The 12,936-nt window shown below is 34.7% G+C and overlaps 1 protein-coding gene across 1 annotated transcript; it reads right to left on the minus strand.

Annotated features, from left to right (window-relative positions):
* Positions 1-4,039: 4,039 nt before the first annotated feature.
* Positions 4,040-12,260, minus strand: LOC149547527 (uncharacterized). The gene is made up of 7 exons (XM_089791688.1): positions 12,024-12,260; positions 11,823-11,936; positions 11,387-11,697; positions 11,157-11,302; positions 9,871-10,832; positions 7,054-7,308; positions 4,040-6,919 (listed from the first exon to the last, which is right to left on the minus strand). Exons 1-7 carry the CDS (start codon positions 12,189-12,191, stop codon positions 4,313-4,315), a joined length of 4,563 nt encoding a protein of 1,520 aa, XP_089647814.1. The 5' UTR covers positions 12,192-12,260; the 3' UTR covers positions 4,040-4,312.
* Between the last annotated feature and the right edge of the window lie 676 nt (positions 12,261-12,936).

Below are 12,936 nucleotides of genomic sequence, written 5' to 3' on the forward strand. Positions count from 1 at the left end.
GATCAAGTTTGGTATCAGAGCCTATTCTTGCAGAGAAATTGTAAGTGGTGAATGTTAACTAGGTTGAAGTTGAAACAAGGAGAAGGTGAACTTATAGAGTTCAATCCAGAAATTGGAAAAAGAAGGATTTCTCCTCGATCAGAGATGGAATCTGAACAACATGTTCTTGAGTTTGATGCAGAAGCATTCCAAAGATCTTTTGTGGAATTAAAGGCTTCGGTCAATATTCTTCTCCAAGAGAGACATGAACGACAGTTGACGAAAGTGAATAAAGCTAAGAAGAAGGAGGAAGAAAAATTCTCATCAAAAGATGTGAAAGGTAAAGGAGTAGGAGGTGGTAGTGACCCCCCTGAACCTCCATCTCCATCTTCATCAACTTCTTCATCTTCTTCATCATCTTCTTCTTCTCTATCTAATTCTTCTAAAAAGAAACATTCTGTGAAGACACCCTTGTTAAAGCTTGATGTAAAGTTTGATTTGCCTATATATAATGGTGAATTGGATGCTGAAAAATTGGATTATTGGCTTAAGCAGATTGAAGTGTATTGCAGGGTTCAAAATATTTTGGATGATTCTTCCAAAATTCAGCTAGCTACTCTCAGAATGGGAGGCACTGCATTAGTCTAGTGGGAGACGAAGATCCAGGATGATCTTGCTACACATGGTAAAATCATTTCATCTTGGTATGAATTTACTTCTACTCTGAAGAAACAGTTTTATCCATTGGGTTATATGCAACAAGCCATTATGGATTGGCAAAATCTTAGGCAAGGTAAAGGGCAGTCTGTGCAAGAGTATACACAGGTGTTTAGGAAGAAGGCATTAACTCTTGGAATTCCTCTTTATACCCAAGATACTTTATTAAAGTATATAGGTGGAATGCATTCATATTTGAAGCATACAATATTGATGTTTAGTCCTTCTAACTTTGATGAAGTATGTGTTCAAGTGACTCATATTGAAGCAGGTGGAGGAAATGTAAGTTTCAATTCAAAGAAGGAATTTCTCCCCCTGACAACATCAAGAAAGGAAAGAAGGTAGCCACAGTGAAGAAAGAGGAAGGTGACAAACCTACATGTTCACATTGTCAAAAGAAAGGACATGTAGAAGAAAAGTGTTGGAAATTGCATCCGGAATTGAAACAAAAGTGGTTTAAGGATCATAAAGGTAAGAAAAAGTCTACAGTTGTTGTTCAAGATCTTGGATCAGATTCTGGTGATGAAGCAACAATATCAGTTGTGGGTTTGAAAGGTAAAGCTTTTGTTGATTCTACCACTAATGTTTCATATACTTCCACTTCAAAAAGTCATGTTGTTCCTGAAGATAGTAAAAGGTGTGAACTTTTTTATATAAGGGTGATTTCAAAGAACACTAAAATTGACACATTGATAGATAGTGGGTCCCAAGTTAATCTGATTTCAGAAGAAATTGTTAAACAATTGGGATTGGAAAATAAGCCACATAGGAGACCTTATCCATTAGGCTGGGTGTGCAATGATAACAGATTGCGAGTTACTAAGCAATCTAAGTTACAATTTGCAATAACATCTAAGTTCATAGATGAAGTTGAATTTGATGTTGTTCCACTTGATATATGTGGGATTGTGTTGGGTAGCCCATACTTATATGATAGGAAAGCTATCTTCTACAGGGAACATAACAAGTATCATTGGTTTAAAAATGGGATTGAATACATTATAAGAGCTCATCACATGAAGAATGAAGGATCAATTGTAAATACAGGACATTTGGAAATGATAGTAAATGCAAGCAGTAAACTGACTCTCATGTCTACAACAACTAGTGAGGATCAGGTGCAAGTAGAATCACATCTTCAGCCAGTCATGGTAAAAGAGGATTTGAACGATTCATTTTCTAATGGTGTTCTTGTGCAGGGGATTTAGAAAGTTGATACTTTTTCCATTTCATCAGTTATTTTAGTTTTGTTACTTCTACTTCTACTAGTTGGTGTTATGTGGGTGATGGATGTAATAATGGAAACTGGTGGATTTATGGTTAATTGTGTCAACAATGCTATCTCATATGTCTTTATGTTTGTGGTGGGTCATATGTTCAAAATTCCAATAGGACAGACAGATGATACTAGGCAAGTGGGGCAACATTGCCCTTGTTCAAAATGTACATAAAAATAGACTTTTGGAGGTCCAAAAGCTTCTTAGTAGGGAGGAATGATCCAGGTGGATCTAAAAGGCCAAAAATTCAATAGTCTCAGAATATCTCAAATTTAGTATCACTACAAAGAGCTCAAAGAATAGAACCTGATGCAACTTGAACGGGTTAAAAAGGAGCTCATATGTAAAAGTTATGCTTGGTCAAAGTTCAGGTCAACAAACAGACTAGAGAGCTAGATAAGGGGCAAAATCAGACCATCTTGAAAGTGGTCAACAATGGATTTCAAAATGAAGAGCCCAATGAGAGCTCTCGAATGGTCTTCGTTTCATCAAAATCAGAGTACATATGTGAAAGTTATCATCATTCAAAGTTTGGAATATATATATATATATATATATATATATATTGATGATGTCATCATTATGTCATTAGAAATTTTGGAGGAATTTTAAATTATATAGGGAAAACAAGTCCAAATATAATTTAGAATTTTCACGGGAAGTTGTTTTATACAAACTTCCTCTTAAAATATTTTGTCATTATGTTTCCTAAAATTATGGAGGTGTTAGCCTTATTATCATTTTTTTTGTAAGGCTTATAATTATAAAAGCCAAAAAATGAAGTTACTTGTTATTTTAAAATGGGGATATGGTTGTAAATTTTGTTATTTGGTTTTAGACCAAATAAGGGAAATTTTATGTATAAAAGGAGGGGAATTTAGAAGAGATGGACGATTAGCTTGGAAGGAAAAAAATTGCTCTTGGGAGAATTTGGGGAAGTTTTGTAATTCTTGAGAGAATTTGTAGGTGAGAGATTATTGTAAGCACGAAGTTATTATCTTCAAGTGTGAAAGAAAGAGACTGTAAAGATTGAAGCTTGGATGTTGTAAGAAGGTGTGTTTTACCTAGCAACATTAATAAAGCAGTCCTCAAATTGAGAAGTGGACCCGGAGACGTAGTCCTACCTGGATGAACTCTGTATCAAATTGTTTGTGTCTCTTCCATCTCTTTCTTACTTCTCTCATTTCATTTTTAGTTATGTTCTTTATTTTATGTTATTTAACACATTGTTAATTTTAAGTGTTTAATGCATAATCTCCTTGTAATTTCAATGGTTTAAGATATATAACCACGCATTTACTGCCTGGATCGGGAATCAAATCTGTAATCTAGATTAAGCTAGAAAATTGTAAATCCTAATTAACAAATCATTGTCTGCATCAACAACTTCATCTTCATCTACTACTTGCTCCAAAAGCAATGCTATCCTCTCCCACTTTGCAATACTCTTATCTAACTCTTCTCTAAGATTCTTGTAACTTTCTTCTTCTTGTTCTTCCAAAACCCTTCTTAGGCTTCTCAACTCCTCTTGTCTCATCCATTCTATTTCTTTCTTTCTTGCTTCTTCTTCCTTCTTCTTTCTTTCTCTTTCTTCTCTCTCCTTCTTACTGCAATACAAGTACTCCTTCAATGCCTTAATAATTTCTCTTTCACTCTTTGTCAAAACCATCTTTTCAAACCAATCTAGGGTTCATTAGATATCCAGCCACCACCTTGGAACACTCTCGAAGGATAGTTCTATTCCAAGCATCAACAAGGGACCTTCAACTTACCAAATCCTAGATCTTCTTCCTAGATCTTTTGCTGCACTCTGATACCAATTTGATGCGGAGCGCACATCAGAAGGGTGGATAAGTCCAATCTAATATCAAAGTCAAATATCTCCTTCAAAAAATCAAACATAATTCATTGTAGAACAGAAATTCATAGTCTTCTGATATCTCAATGATGAGAATATCAACAATGTCAAATTACTAATCCAACGCACTAACAACCAATTTGCATTCACATAATAAATCATGAATTTAAGAATAGGGAATTACAAATGGAAAGTGAAAAACCGAGTATATAGAATGGAAAATTCAATTGCTCTTTTATTATTTGTTTCCATCACATTGTTTCTTCCTCTACCGATTCTCCACTCTTCTTCTATGCTATTCTACTCTCCTCCCCATTCTCCATTACATTGCAGAGATAAAAGACTTTTCCTCAAAACTACCCGACAATTAACTCTCATAACTTATTTCTAACTTCCCTTACTTTAACCAACTCAACATGACCGATTACATCCATCTTGTAAAAACATTTATAAATAAACATTTATCATGCATGTATTATCTCTAATCTGTGAAATGTCTAGAATATCGTGATGCCCCTGCATCAGAGTAAGAAGAGATAAATCCGTTGGACATCACATTTTGATCATTCTGTTCAAACTTGGCAGCAACAGTATGTAAAAGTGGAGGGAAAAACCTTCCGACGCCACCATGAATATCTATAAGTGGTTGCAAATCTCCATCTTCAATTGCCCTTATGTTTTTAATTTGTTGTTCGCCCTCCTTGCCCGTGCACACGTCTAGCGTTAGGATCCACGTGTGCAAAATCTTCACCGCAGCCAATGTTTCAGAGTGCTGCTTCTCCAACAACCTCAACATGGTGAAACAGAGCAGATGGCGAGATTTCATATTTGAATATGTTTCACTTCTATCATTCATATCGATGTAGCAGATATGAAAACCTTCTTCTTGAAGCTTGTTCCTTTTCTTCTTTACTACTTCCGATTCCCCGCTATCTGGGGAACACGTTACGACCAGAGCAAATCTCTCTGTCCTGGTCACGCTGGTCCAAAAGAAAGAACTAGAGATGACAGAATGTGGGAACCTGGCTTCCTTGTGGAGTTCTCTTCTATGTTGAAACAGACAAGAGATGATCGTGTCTGCGTAGATGGCTTCTTCTTTCATCTGCGACCGGACTAAAAGCTGATGTTGGAGTTGTTTTCTTTCTTTCCACTGTTCAATCAACAACTGGCTTCCCCTCACGTCCACGAAATACAAGCTCCGCAGCTCTGCCAGCCTGTCCATTGTCTCTTTTGGCAACCGAGGACAGTTCGATGCGTCAATTGCTACCAAATTGACCATGTGCTTCAGGCTATAAGGAAGCCCGTTCAGCCCTGTGCACCCTGCTATGCTTAGATATCTCAATGAATTCAGCTGTCCAAAGTCGTCAGGCAGGCAACACAACTCGGGACACCCATCTATAAACAACAACTTGAGAGAACTGTAAAACTCCATTCCTTGACGCGGCATCCTTAAATTTGAGCAACCGCGTAAATCCAATGTCTCTATAGAAGTGGACATGATCTCTGGTAAGCTTGTGAGTTTTGAAGCTCCTCTTAGTGTCAGATGGCGTAGAGACTGAATTTGACCGAGACTGCTCGGAAGGCTTTCCAACGTTTCACAGCCTATTAGAACCAGTTCCTCCAACTTAGAAAGCTTTCCAATGTTTTCGGGCAATCCATTCAATAATGAAGAATCCCGTAACTTCAGAACGCGTAAAGACTGGGGCTGTTCATTACCAATTGACTTCAATTTGGTGCACCCTGTTATCTCAAGCTCTTCGAGCGAAGATAGCTTTCCGAAGTCATTGGGCAATTCGGTGAGCATCGAGCAGCCTCCCAGGTGAAGATAGGATAGCGACTTGAGGTCACAGATACTAAATGGAAGTCTTGAAAAGCTTGCACAGTTTGTTAAAGTCATCCGCTGAAGTGAAATCATGAAGCCTATGTAATGGGGCAATTGTGTAAGTTTGGAGCAGCTCAGTTTCAAAACAAGCAAGCTTTTGAAATACCCAAAGTACTTCGGGAGGCTTTCCAATTTATCACAGCCAGTTAGGTCAAGCTCCTCCAAATCAGATAGCCTAGAAAAATCTTCTGACAATGAGTTGAGCTGTGCACAATCTTTTAAGCACAGACGACACAGCTTCTGGAGATTCCCGAAACTTCCTTTGACAGCTTGTTTTTGGTCAGCTGATAAGTCCCTCTTTTTTATTGAAATTAAATTACAGTGTCTCTCAAAATATTTCCCACCTGCTGAGAACATCCTCTTCCAAAGGAGCAAATTAGCAGGGTTTTCGAACATTTTACCACCTGGTGAGTCAATATTTTCAAGAGACAAAAGAGCAGCAGGGTTTACCAATTTCTGTCCGGCTACAGAATCCATATTATTAAAATAATACGAATTAGCAGGGCTTTCCGGATTCTGGCCATCTGGTTTTTGGTCATCTTGTGGGTCCTTGTTTGTCGAAGAAGACAAGTCATGAAGGCATTTCAGCTTCTGAGCATCTGATAAATCCAGCTCTTTTAAAGAAGACAGATTACCAAAGTTTTCGGGCAATTTATCCAAGCTTGAATAAGTTATGCGGAGCAGAGATAGAGAACTAAGTTTGTGGAAGGTATTTGGAAGCATTGATAGCTGAGTACAATGGCTCAAGTCCAGGTATTGCAGAGAAGACAAGTTTCCAAAAGAATCAGGCAAAGAAACCAGCTGTGAGCATCCATTTAAGTCAAGATGACAAAGAGAACTTAGTTGACCAAAATTATTCGGCAATGCCTTGATCTCTGAACAATTTGTACAATCTAGCTCTCCCAACCAAGATAGATCACAGATTGTTTGCCGTAGCTCCTTGAGCTTTGAACAACCTTTCAAGCTCAACCTGTACAAAGACTTCAGTTCGCCTATGCTTTCTGGAAGGTTCTTTAGCTTGATACAGTTGCTTAAATTTAGATCTTCCAACGAATACAGACAGGTAAATCCTTTAGGCAATTCTATAATATCCTTAGAATCACTCAGATCAAGAACATGCAAAGACTTTGCTAACTGGATCTGTGTAGTCAACCTTGAAAGATTTGAAACCCCAGTTGTCTTCAAAATACCCCACAACTTATTCAACTGCATTGATCGTTAGTTTTCGACTAAGTTAGTTTTTAATACACTCCTCAATAATTATGCAGCGAATCTAAAAATCGGTAGCAGACGACGAAATCTTATTACAGTTACGAAATAGACACACAAGATATACTTGCCTCATCAAAGTAGTCATCGTTCTTCAATCTACCACGAAAGTAAGTCACCCGTGTGAAATCACCCAGACCCAGCGCGAGACAATCCTTATTGCACGGAGAAAAGAACCTTAAATTTTGAAATTTATTTTTGCATTCTCCCTTCACCTTGGTCGATTTTCCGAGGTACAAAATTCTTAAAGACGTATGCATCTGGTCCAAGTCCGCAGCATCAAGTTCACCTTCTGAAAGCCATATCCCTTCAACTTTGGAGAGTTCCTGTAAACAGATTCAGTATTTACTGAGAGGCTAAATACTATAGCACCGGATTGTCAATAATTTGTCATGATTTTTTTTTTATTAATTATAATTCAATATTTTATTTTCTATGTTTTCAAAATCAAATTTCAATTTTCTATGTTTTCAAAAAGCAAATTTCAATGTGTACATGCTGATTTTTTCAATTATAAATTTATAGAAAGTATTTATTTTTCTATTCATTGACTAGTGTATACAAGATCTTATACACTAATTTACTATTGATATCTATAATATGTTTTAAAAATATATCTCATATTTCTTAAATCATTGTATATTTATTGTTAATTCTTTTACTTTATATGTATATGTATGTAAAACTGATTTTACTTCATTTGTAGCATTTTTAGTTTAATTTTTTTTTAAATCATTTCATTGAATATTCATAATTATTAAATTATTATTTAATAAACCTTGTTAGATTATTATTTAACTTAAATCAACATATACCTTTATTAAAATTTAAATTTGAAACATATAAAATATACTTAAAAATATCATAAGGATGAAAGTTATATAGTTTTTAATATTTTACTTCTTTATACAAATTATACAATTATTGATATAATAAAAATTCAACTATTTAGATTATTATTAATATATTATATTGAAACAATACTAAAATTATCTTTTACAAAATAAACAAATTTATTAAAATCTCTATGTATATAATTTTTTTAATTTTTTTTTATTATTTGTAAAAAAATTCTTATATTTTTTTAAAAATTATTTTATACTTTATTAAATTAAATTAAACATAAAATTATATGAAGCAAATACTAGGCAGTCTTGCAAAAGAAGCTATAGTAGAGAAGGATAGATATTTTGATACTATTGAGGATGATGAAAATTGAATCTTCTTTGGGTCATTATGTGGCTTTTTCACTTTACTATCAAGCGCACATTTGGTTATATGTTGGTTATGTTATAGTCATAATTAGTTTGGAGGTCTTTTTCATTTATCAACATTGGTGATAGAGTTCTCTTGACTCATATTTGAATATGTGCAATTGGAGATCTAATTAAAGTGGACTCTACTATACAATTTCTCTCTACTTCTAGTCTTCTTGAAGGGGACATTGCTTCTAAGGGTTTTTTATGTTGTGTGATTCCTATTTAAGTGGGGACCAATCCTTGTAGGGTTGACAAAGTTGCCACTGTTGTTAATCTAATAGATTCTATGGGTTTCACTAACTATTAAAATGCTTGTAAACCAATAGAACGGGATTTGGAGATAGGGTTTATAGAAATGTTATTTATTAAAAGAATATTGTTGGTGGAGTATTCAAATGCCAACGTATATGGGATTTTCAGTTTAGGTTTTCGGATAATTTCTTGCTCTCATTGTGTATGTTTTCTATTCCTTCCTCTTTCTTATGACTAACTAATTTATTTCTAATGTCTTAATCCTCTTTTTTTTTCTTCCAAAAATGATGTTGTACTTGTCACAACTCAAAGTTCAAGGTGTTTCTTCAAGGTTTTGATTTTCCTTTCACAACTCACTCATCATGAAAATGCAGAATTATTAATGGTTTTGCACCCTTGGCTCCAATTCATTACTTTGTTGTCAAACTCTCTTGGCTAGTCTCATACCTTATGAGGTCTACAATTGTTTTCCTCTGAATGGTCTAGCTTTAATATTTTTTCATCCCTCTCTTTTGCCTTTATTTTCAATTAAGTTTTACTATTTATGAATATAAATTCAAAATAAAGAAACAAATTAAAAGTATAGTGTGTTATTTATATTTTTGTAAGCCATAGTTATGAACTTTTGGAAGACTTTTCTTTTCTTAATATTCTAAAATATTTTTTTTAACTCATTTCTTTTTAGTAATGTTATAAGAAACCTAAAACTTAAAATTTAACTAAAATTTTTTATGTACATAAATATAAATATATAATTTATTTTAAAATAATTAAAATGACTCATTACTTAAGCTAGGTGATTAATAGTAATTTATATATTGAAAAATTAATAAGATTCCATATCATATTTTGGATACATCAAAGTCAAATATTGAAAATACATTAAAATATTAAATGTAAAATGATATATTAAAAAATAAAATCAACATTTAATATAATTTAGAAAACTATTTTTTTTCTTAATTTTCTAGACTTCTTATGAAAATTAAATATAATATAAATTATCAATTTCAATGAAAAATTTGTTCCACATGATTTAATAAAAATAAAAAAATATGTGACTTTCAGAATTTACTTTGGATCGTTCGTCTATCTCGTAATACCATTTCGTGAGACCAAACCCAGAACCAAGTATGACAGAATACTAGACGTCTAAATGCCCACAAATCGAACTATTGAAATGTAATAAAGCTGAATTAATCTAATAAACAATATAAACCTTACCAAAAGAAAAGGTATATTAAATTTGTATGGCGAAATCAAAGATTAAGGATTGTACAACGTTTTGATAATGTAAAGCGGATCAAACCATTGTTTGCTTACGAATATAAACCATAGAAACAAGTCATAAAGAGAATTCGTTTCTTTAGGTATTACCTGTCGAACACGAACATCGTTGTAGGATTCCATGTTGGTAATTCTGTGCTTTTCTGACATTTGGATTGCCCATTTTGTAACTACACCATGTATGCTTAATCTATCTTCTTCAGAGATCTTTATGAGTCCTATCTCTTCCAGCTTGTTCAATTTTACTTCTGGAAATATATAAGAGACCAGGAGCCGGTCCCGGTTGTTGAAGAAAATAGCTATGTCTAGAAAGGCTTCTTTATAATCTTTATCCAAGCAGCTATATGAAAAATCTATTATACTGCTACAGATTTGAAACACATCACCTGAAGATTGATTTATAAATAGGAGGCAGTGGGCTGAAACGCTACCAATCTGTTGGCGCAAGTAAGAGGAAAGCATTATGAGAGCAAGAGGGATACCATCAGACTTTCTTCTCAGACTGTCCATAGCTTGTCCTCTGACTGAAACTTTTTGCAGTATAAGATTCTCTGCTTCTGAGTCCGGAAGAGGCTTCACGTTGTAGTGGAACTGTTTAATGTAAGTTGGTATGCTACACATGCTGCGGTCCGTGGTGGTGACGAGGATCCTGCTCTGCCTAGGTAGCCACTGCTCCTCCGTCGGTAACAATTGAGCTAGATCAAAGTGGGCATTGTCAACAAATATAAAGACAGGCCGACACGCTTCTTCTCTGAATGCGTTTGACAGATGTGCTCGGCCCTCCACGTAGCTCTTCAATGCAATATCTTTGCGGAACAAGTCATGCAAAATTTGTTGCTGCAGTGTCCTGATTTTACTCTCTGATATATCCTGCTGGATGTCAAGTCTGCATATTTTGTAGGTTGTGAGATCGAGGCGGTCCAAGACAGAATTGGAGAGGGTTGTCTTGCCAATACCGTCAGGGCCCTCAATTACAATCGCTCTGCTAGATTTATCATCGCTGGCCATGTCTAAAAGCTTAACCACTTGGTCCCTTGCTTCCGTTATGCCCACTGACAAATGGGAGAAAAAAAGCCATTGAGGAGCTAAATCGTCACATACTAAGGTTTGATTTTTTTTTTTCCTAAAATATAAATATTAAAATAATATAATTATTACAGTAAAAAAAATTAATGAATATAAATGAAGAACCATAATTAAAACTTTTTAAATAGCAATCAAAATTATCGACTGTGGACTGAACTACATGCAGATATTCTTTTCGATGTGACGAAGTTCAGTTTTGTGGAATAAATTGTTTAATCTATGAATGTAAAAAGAATTTACGATCGTAATAAATTACAGAATAAAAGAAACCAGTAGGCAAGGTAGAATACCTTCGTTCTTACGTCGAGTTTGTGACTGACGTGCGGCCGTTGGAAAGATCTTTTTAGTAATGCTGCCGAATGCCAGATCGTTATGAGCGTACCCTAATCCAAGCTCAAGATTCTGCGTGTCGGCCACATTCAGCTCAGCCCCACAACTGTAGCATAACAGGGAGAGAAAAGGTGATTTGAAATGTCGGCGAACAATACAGTTAAAGTAAAAACATTTAATCGATACATACCAATATAGGTTTTTATGTTGCAACTGGATGTTAAACAGAAGGGATCCGAATACGATGAATTGCACAACAGCGGTCCGTTTTTGTTTTGTCAGCTCCCAGGCAACTTGCTGGTTCATGTGTTTGAGCAGGCCTAGCATGTACAGAAGGGAATGTCGATATTCTCTCCCCTTGCTGCTGGTTTTCTTTAGTTCTTCCATGATATGTGCTACGACAGACAGCCCGCCTGCCACGCACCTGATATTATCTTCTTCTTCCAGTACATCATTCACCACCTTGTTTGTTTCTTTCTTCAGTCTACTTACAAAACATGCCTTCACATACAGATTTGAAAGAATAACACTTGAGATTGCTTCTTTTTCGGCCAATTCGTTGGAAGTTTATTCTTGATAAGGAGCGTATTTTAATTAAAACAATACATAAGGTAATGTTTAAATACCTTGGAAGCTTGTTTTTGTGCTCGACTGGTCCATAGGTTCTTTATCAATTCGCGACCAAAGTCGGAAAGAGAAGACTCTGATTTTGAACTCGGACGTTCTGGTCCAGTTACGATCTGTTGACGTTGCCAAACATATCGAAACATGATTTTGATTGTCGAAGAATAATAAAAAGAAAAGCCTAGTTATAATTAGATACTCACGGTTCCGTTATCACTGCTCTCCAGGCCATCCTCAATTTGCAACATCAATTGTCTAATCTGCTGCATGCCCAACTGCTGTACCATTTTCTTTAGATCACCAGTCATATTCGTGTAATCCGAAATTTCTTTTCCTTGAGAAATGCCGGCTGGCATCCCTAGAAGACCCATTCTCCTGACCGAAACTCGAAACCCGATTCTCTTTCTATTCGACACAAAATATCTTGTCGTTTTCTAACGAGTTTCTCATTTTGTTTAGATCTCAAACATAGTATTCCTTTGATATAGCGGTATTTTACGATAGAGTCGGTGAGACGTTAAAATTACAAGTTTCGATTATACGCTATCATCTTATGAGTGCGAATCAAGTAACGGAAACTTCGCCGTGTAAAAAGATTTGCATAATTTCACACATTTAATTATCATCATTTGACGCACAACTGCAGGCCCACATTATTTCACTTTTTAAAACATTATTGGACTTCAATGGAATTCATCTTTAAAATTTTCTTATTCTTTTCTTATCCCCTCTTCATTCTTGTTGAAATTCCTTTTCTTGTTTCCATTATTTTCAAAAGATTTTGCTTATTCCTTCTCTAAATCAAGGACAATTGTATATGTTTATATTCACCAACAATTAAAGGATGTGTATAATGTTACATTTCAGCATTATAAGTTTCGTAAACTAAGTTCAAAAAGATTATGCTTATTCTTTATTTAAATGAGGGACAAATCTATAATTCAGCATTATATGTTTCTTAAAATAAGTTCAAAAAGATTATGTTTATTCCTTATTTAAATCAAGGACAATTCTATATGTTTATATTTGCAAAAAGTTAAAGATAATTTCATAATGTTATATTTCAGCATTATAAGCTTCTTAGAATAAGTTCAAACAGTTTTTAAAGAAATGAAT

This window comes from Cupressus sempervirens, chromosome 7 (genome assembly GCF_028749045.1).
Source record: "Cupressus sempervirens isolate cs-2001-9-10 chromosome 7, ASM2874904v1, whole genome shotgun sequence".
NCBI classification, from domain to species: domain Eukaryota; kingdom Viridiplantae; phylum Streptophyta; class Pinopsida; order Cupressales; family Cupressaceae; genus Cupressus; species Cupressus sempervirens.

Coding starts and splice junctions, on each gene's coding strand:
- LOC149547527 (XM_089791688.1), bottom strand. CDS start 12,191: ATGGGTCTTCTAGGGATGCCAGCCGGCATTTCTCAAGGAAAAGAAATT. Junction 11,303..11,386: donor CAACATAAAAACCTATATTG/GTATGTATCGAT, acceptor GTTATGCTACAG/TTGTGGGGCTGAGCTGAATG. Junction 7,309..9,870: donor ACGATGTTCGTGTTCGACAG/GTAATACCTAAA, acceptor ATCTGTTTACAG/GAACTCTCCAAAGTTGAAGG.